This window comes from Mus pahari, chromosome 22, assembly GCF_900095145.1.
Source record: "Mus pahari chromosome 22, PAHARI_EIJ_v1.1, whole genome shotgun sequence".
Taxonomy (NCBI): domain Eukaryota; kingdom Metazoa; phylum Chordata; class Mammalia; order Rodentia; family Muridae; genus Mus; species Mus pahari.
This window is the reverse complement of record NC_034611.1, coordinates 5,778,761-5,786,516: the sequence shown is the minus strand read 5'-3', so window position 1 is coordinate 5,786,516 and position 7,756 is coordinate 5,778,761. Positions and strand designations below refer to the sequence as shown.

Sequence of the window (7,756 nt, the reverse complement as noted above, 5' to 3'; positions counted from 1 at the left end):
TCCTAAGATCCTGGGGGTGTTACAGTGCGTGGAAGTGGTGTCTCCTTTGAGGACCATGGAGTTTTCTGGTCTGTTTGAAACCAAGGTATTAAGGTAAACCAAGGTAAACCTGAACTGATTAAAAGGAACCTGAGCCTCTGGTCAGGAAAGGCTCTGGTGTCCTTGTTCCTGCTGTCATAGGCCCATCACTATTGGATTGGAACAGCTGTTGTTTTCCACTCTCCAGTGATCCCAAGATCACTTGGGCAGTCTCCTAGGGACCATGAGGGTGTCCGCCAAATCCGCGCCCTAGGTGACCAGGTGCTGGTTCAGACTAGAAGGGACTTGTGCCCCTGGTCAGGCTGGTTCTCTGCTGCCCTAGTGCTGTCTCAGGTCCCATGCGCGATTGGATTGGAGCAGATGTTGTGTTCCACTCACCAGTGATCCTAAGATTGAGTGGGCAGTCCTCTAGGGACCATGGGGGTGTCTGCCCACTCCGTGCCCTAGGTGACCCAGTGTTGGCACATACTGGAAGCCATTTGTTAATTCTTGATCTTATAATACAAGCCATTGCTGTTCTGTTCAGGAATTTTTCCCTTGTCCATATGTTCCAGGCTCTTCTCCACCTTTCTCTTCTATAAGTTTCAGTGTCGCTGATTTTATGTAGAGGTCCTTTATCCACTTAGACTTGAGTTTTGTACAAGGAGATAAGAATGGATAAATTCACATTCTTCTACCTGATAACCGCCGGTTGTGCCAGCATCATTTGTTGAAAATGCTCTTTTTTCCACTGGATGATTTTTAGCTCCCTTGTCAAAGATCAATGACCATAGGTTCGTGGGTTCATTTATGGGTCTTCAATTCTATTCCATTGATCTACCTGTCTGTTGCTGTACCAGTAAGTGAGGTAACCCAATCACAAAAGAACACACATGATATGTACTCACTGATAAGCGGATATTAACCCAGAAACTTAGAATACCCAAGATACAATTTGCAAAACATATGAAACTCAAAAAGAATGAAGACCAAAGTGTGGATACTTCACTCCTTCTTAGAATGGGGAACAAAATACCAATGGAAGGTGTTACAGAAACAATGTTCAGAGTTGAGATGGAAGGACGGACCATCCAGAAACTGCCCCACCTGGGGATCCATCCTATATACAACCACCAAACTCAGACACTATTGCATATGCCAGAAAGATTTTGCTGACAGGATCCTGATATAGCTCTCTCTTGTGAGGCTATGCCAGTGCCTGACAAATACAGTGCCTGCCAATAGATGACTGTGAGCATTCAGAAGTGGATGCTCATAGTCGTCTATTGGATGGATCACAGGGCCCCTAATGAAGGAGCTAGAGAAAGTACCCAAGGAGCTAAAGGGGTCTGCAACCCTATAGGAGGAACAACAATATGAACTAACCAGTACCTCCCAGAGCTGTGTCTCTTGTTGCATATGTAGCAGAGGATGGCCTAGTCAGCTGTTAATAGGAGGAGAGGCCCTTTGTCTTGCAAAGATCATATGCTCCAGTAGAGAGGAATGCTAGGGCCAGGAAGCAGGAGTGGTGGGTTGGGGGGTAGGGTGGGGGAGGGCTTTGGGGATAGCATTTGAAATGTAAATGAAGAAAATATCTAATAAAAATATTTTTTTTTTAAAGTGTGAGGTGGTGTTAATTTCTACAGACTGTGGCAATCAATGTCTGTCTTCTTCCCAAGTCACCCTGAGCTTCCCCTTTTATTGCTGCTGTTGTTCCTGTTACTTCCCTCAACCAAGAGGAGTTGCCAGAATCCCTTCTGACACTATGGTCAATCTGCAGTATTAACTGTATTGCAGAGAGTTAGTTCTTTTAGAACCCCATTTATAAATACATTTTGAGGTAATCATGAAATTTATGGGTATACATGATAAGCCATGCCGCTAGCTATGATGAAATGTCTCTCCAACTATACAGTATTTTTTAAGGGTATTGTCTTTAATATTGAATGTCACACTAAAACTAATTCTAAAAATACTAAATAAATCAATTCTACTTTCTAAAATACTACTTTTTCACTGTACCTTTCCTGATCTTTATTAATCTTTTATGTTTTTGTGGTTCTTCTCATGTCTTACCTGACATTGCATCATGATCTATAACCTACTACTTTGTTTATTATCCATATCATTCTACCATAATACAAGATAATTAAAGGTAGACATGTTTTGTTTTCTACTTCTCCTTTTTGCACATAATAGGTCCATAATACATGTCTGTTATATTAATGGCATGACTCAGCAATGATTCCCAGGCAGTAAGTTAAACAAGTTAGAGTCCTAGAAACAGGTAGAACCATCTTAATTTAATATAGCAACTGGTTCCTTCTTTGCCTTCCCAGTGCATTCCCAGCCATTATCATGCTCTTGTCCTCACTATGCATACCCATATGTGAGAAAATTGGCCCTGGAAGCTCAGACTCCAGACCACTTTTGGAACACTGTAGTCCTATTAAATTTCTTGTGTACCTTGCATCTTCTTTCTAGCTGTTAACTTAGCTCTACGCATGAAGTGACAGCTTAAAACCAGTTTTTTTTTCTAATATTCAGATATTAGTAACTTCTTTAGATTCCTTTCTATTACTATCCTAAAATAATCTGACTGAAACAATTTAGGGGAGGATGAAGCTTATTTGGAGTAAGCATCTAGATTGCAGAAGGAAATCAGGTCAAAAACTCAAAAAGAATCTTGAAGTAAAATCTATGGAGGAATGCTGTTTGCTAGCTTGGTGGTTCATTCTTAGCTATCTTTCATATACAGCCCAGGACTGCCTGCCCAGGGAATGATACTACTCACAGTGCACAAAGCCCTCTTACATCAATGGCAGTCAAGACAATCACCCACAGACACGCCCATCAGTCAGTTTGATCTGGGCAACCTCTCAACTGAGACCCCATTCTCAGATGATTCTAGGCCATGTTACGTTAACAGTTTAACCTATGACACAATCTGCCAGCATGTCCTACCTAAGACAAATTATTCATCCAACATGCAATCTATACTTTCAAACAATTCTTACATTGTGTATTTTCAAATATATACCTTGCATACTTCCTATAAATTCATAAATACATTTGTTTAAATACAATATTATTTTTAATTGTAAATCAGAAGAATTTCATCCACTTTTATTTGAAGGAGCATTTTCTCACTCAGTGCATATCCATAATTTATGATACATAAGCAGGATTATTCTTCACACTGTAATAACTTGTTAATCATGATTTTCTTAAAGGTTTATTTTTATCATCTGTGAAATCTAGCTGTTTTTATTTCTCCTTGCATGTCTAAATGTATACTAGGCTTAATTACTCATGCCTATGATTCTACCACTTCAGTGGTAGAGACAGGAAGAGCCAGAGTTCACTAAGTACATAGCCAGTTGGAAGCCAGTCTGAGCTAGATGTTTAACCTATTTGTTTGAGACAAAAAATATTTTTTAATTAAAAATGGTATTACTAGAAGATTTATTTTTCTAATAGCCTTATTAAATTAATCTCTGCCTACAATGTTTGGCTTACTTTAAAACTTCTGATATGCCAGTGAGAAATCAGCATTGTTTAATCAAATGATTTGTAAATGACTTTATATTGGCACTTAGAGAGTTTGCCTTCTTCCCACAATGATCAAGCAGTGCTTTCCTAATGAGAAATTTTCTTGAATAACAACTTTTAATCATTCCTCTATTAGATATTGAATTCTTAAAACTTCTTTGACTCCATGTAACATCAGCTAATCTATTTAAATCTCTTTTGGAAATGAGTAATATTAATAATAAAAAAGAGAATTTGTTGCTGTAAATATGATAATTTTAGGTGGTGGTAGCTCCTTTTAATATAAAGGAAATATAGATTTTAAAAAGTTAAAGTTAATTATTTTAGGATGGTTATATTTTAGATGTAAATTGCCCAAAGTGTGCCTTTATAATAGTTTTGGACATTATTTTTAGTAAGCCAAAGAAAAGCTTGTAACATTTCCTAAGTGCTAATAGGGAATTGAAGCAAAAATGACTTTTCTTTCTACTATTTGCATAAATATAAAATATGTCAAAGCAAAATTCCAGTGATATTCTGTAAAAGTATAAATATGTCACAAATAGTAATGTTATTTCATGTATACATCCTTTTGCTCTGCTCACTAGCCTCCCTGTGGGATAATGTGCATGATAAGTGAACTCAGCCCTTTAGACAGTTTTCCTCATGGATGAATCTGTGCTTTCAATATTTCTTGAATATTTTAGTATTAGAAAGGCAATGATTAGATTTAGAATTTTATCTTAATCCTTTTATACCCCTCAAAGCAAATCATTCTTCTGGAATTTTTCTCCTTTTTTTCTGTTCTGGAAAGCTTTTTAGCATACACATAATCCATGCAGATTAAAACTGGATTTGTCAGATAAATCCCTTTATTAAAAATGGGTGAACAAAAGAGAAAGAGTATTCAGAAGGGGAATACCAAGCAGCAGGTGTCGCCCACTGTGGTGTAGTTTCAGGAGTGTCATAGACAGATGTTTGAGGTAAATGATTGATCAAGATTTACATAAAAAAGTCTCAAATTTCACAATTTCAACAGCATTAATTAATTAATCTTAATTTTTTCTATTTTATTTTCAAGATACTAATTAAATACATGGGCACTGAGCAAAGATGAAAGATGATCAGGAAAGACATTTCACCTTCAGTGTCTTCTTGACTTCTTCTTTTATAAATACTTATTTTATTCAGTGACTCCCATAAGACTTTCTGGTTACTATAGCTTACTGAAAATAGAAGAAAAATTAAGAGGATTTCTGCTGAGGTTTCCCGAAATGCTCAGGAGTTATTGAAAGTTCTATTTTTCCTTCTAAAGAGTATTATTTACTGGTGATAATATGTAAAATTGTCTAGAGTGGGTGTAGTGTTAACAACAGCACGGATGTGGAGAGCACTGTTACTTCATGAAGCATTTCAGACATTAGACATTAATATTCTTGGACTTTTGTCTTTCTGTGACATAATCACTTTGAATACAATATCCATCCTGAGAATTAAGTTGCAGTGAATTTTAAGTAAGCAAACTGAGCTCTCACAACATTTTGGGATGCATCCTGGGATGGGGCACAGTCCACTCATATTGCGGTCCTAAGACTTTGTTAACTAGCTACCTGAAGCATAAAACACACATAATCTAGGCCATCCTCATTGGTGAACAGTAAAGTACTCATCATTAGATTAAACACAGTGAAAAGCTGCAGGTTAAACTATCGGATGCTAAGAGGTGGCTTTTTATGAGGGGAAGGGACCTTGTAGGTTATCTTTGCTTAGGTCTTCCATAATTGAAGAGGCCTGAGAGACCTGGGTGTCAGGATAAGAAAGATCCTGACAGTGAGAAGAGAAACAACACACTCCTCACATGTTTCCCGTGGTCACCTAAGCATTCTGGAGATTCCGGAAATTATCTCAGTAAAACGCCTACTTAGCTTTAATTAGATGCCAAGTTTGGTTAGTTTTAAGCCTGTGGGAGATTGTGTTTTGTGAATTAGTATATAAAGCACCTTCTTTATTTGATCCTTTATTGCACAGTGGGTGGCTTTGGCTTTTGTTCTTTGCTGATATTTTTAATCTCTACTCAGTACTGAGACTTGTACCTTCCTCGAAGTAGAAATTTGTATGCTTGGTTCATTTGCCAACAACTCTACATGCATATGAATTTTAAAATGCACAAATTTTGTAAGGTGCAAATTTTTGATAATTTGAAAGGTTGAATGTGTTCATAGCATCTGTAATACAAACAACTACCTGATAACTTCAGAAAGTTTTGACAGCAAGAGCATTGTTCCATAATGAGTTCTTTATCCTGGGGAGAATTTGATGAATTAGGTTTTGTTCATTTAAAAATTAATCCTCAAATGAAGTGCATAGGTCAGCTATGTCTCTGTTGTGTACCTTTTTCCTGTCTGAATGTTAATACCCAGAATAGAATCTTCTTATATTAAATCCTGGATGCTTTAGGGAATTATATTAAAAGAGGAATTCCATTACACAGTGAACATTGGTTGCTAAGACTGGAGGAGATCTGTAATCTGCTGTAGTCTTATGACCTTTATAATATGCAGGGTGATGACATACCTTCACATCTCTTCTCTAGTTGCCTCGTTGCTTCTTTCAAACCAAGCAGTATGTGCTCACCTGAGAGATTAATTCTACTATTTCTTCCCAACTTGCAGATCTTTACGTCTTCTTTTGTAAGTCACACATGTCTACATTTAAAGCAGCATAATATGCTCATATACCTTCAATATATAAGAATGACCATTAGACTATTTGCCTAACTATGGATTTTGCTATTTCTGTTCTCTCTTGTTTCTTATTAATCTGGTTATTAACCACCCATAACAAATCTACCTCATAAAAATTCTTTCTTCTTCATTATCTTTACAAGTTGATATTTTGAGACACCCTAAAAATACTTTTCCACACTGAAGTATAGTTTTCATGCTAAGAATCATTTTCCATATTTTATAGGGTATATAATTCTACGCAGATTGATACAGAAATTGGATAGCTTGGTGAAGAAGTTGTAATGTTTTTCTTGCATTAGATAGCTTGTGTGGAAAGAAGATAGATGACCAGCATTTATAAACTTAAGTCTAAGCATATTTTATTTGACTTTTCTCTTGCAAAATGAAGAACAAAATAAAAGAATGTTCATTACTATCTCACCAAGTAAGTTTTTAATATAGCAAAGTTTAAGTCTTGAAACAATGAGTTGACAAATTGCTTGCACAGAATAGTAGCAATGAATTTTCTCGACAGAACAGTAAGGAATGCCTGCTTGGTTCAGCACTGAAGGATTTTTATCATTTCCTTCTATGCGTACAGTTCCAGGATGCCAATAAAGCTGCTGGGAATGAGATCCTAACGAAGATAAGTTTTTCTGGGCAAGTTTTGTGACCAGGTGGGATTTTTTTTTTTCTTTTAGAAATTTCAGGGACACTGATTTCCAAAACAACAAGGGTGGAGATCTAGAACCAAATCTAAGCAAATATTAATTTTTAAAACATATATGAATTTTGAAGTAATGTAAATTCTGAATGTTATATTCACATACAAAAAGTGGCCTAACATGGTAAAGTTTGGCATAATAAATGTTTAGACATTGATGGTGGCTTTTGAAAATTCAGGCTGTGACATTTTAGTGCATCTGAGTAAAAGTAGGACATGTATTTATTGAGATTAGTTAAATTTTACACTTATGTTTTAAGGTAATGTGACAGAAGAATGACAAAATGTGCACAGGTGTGAACAAATATGATTGATCTTGGATAGATGGAACCCAAGGAGACATGAGACATCATGTTCTTTTTGTGTAGGGATCATATCATGGTTCATGGATTTTTGCAAAGATGACAAGAAAAAAATAAAACATCCCTTGATATTGTCAATAATTTGAAGTTAGTTTTGGCTCCTTCAAATTTGAATTTATTTATATGTTACTGATCTGAAGCTGAAGGAAGGTCACGTGACTTATGCTTATGCTGAGAAGGAAAGCCTACCATGTCTGATTATAACTTGTACTTGTATAACATGTGTGCTCCATGGATCAAATTAATACTGACTCCTTTAATGGATATAGGAAAGCTTTGTGTTCCTTAGAAATGGGTTTTCTATCAACAAGATAGATAAGCCCTTGGCCAGACTCACTAGAGGGCACAGAGACAGCATCCTAATTAACAAAATCAGAAATGAAAAGGGAGACATA

The 7,756-nt window shown here is 36.3% G+C and overlaps 1 protein-coding gene across 1 annotated transcript in view; it reads left to right on the top strand.

The window, feature by feature from the left end:
* The window catches only part of LOC115062985 (uncharacterized protein C8orf34 homolog), a 76,888-nt gene extending 69,940 nt beyond the window's left edge, over window positions 1-6,948 (top strand). Inside the window, exon 5 of the mRNA XM_029533449.1 lies at window positions 6,811-6,948. Within this exon, the coding sequence (XP_029389309.1) occupies window positions 6,811-6,948 (138 nt within the window). The remainder of the gene's footprint in view (window positions 1-6,810) is intronic.
* Window positions 6,949-7,756: the final 808 nt, after the last annotated feature.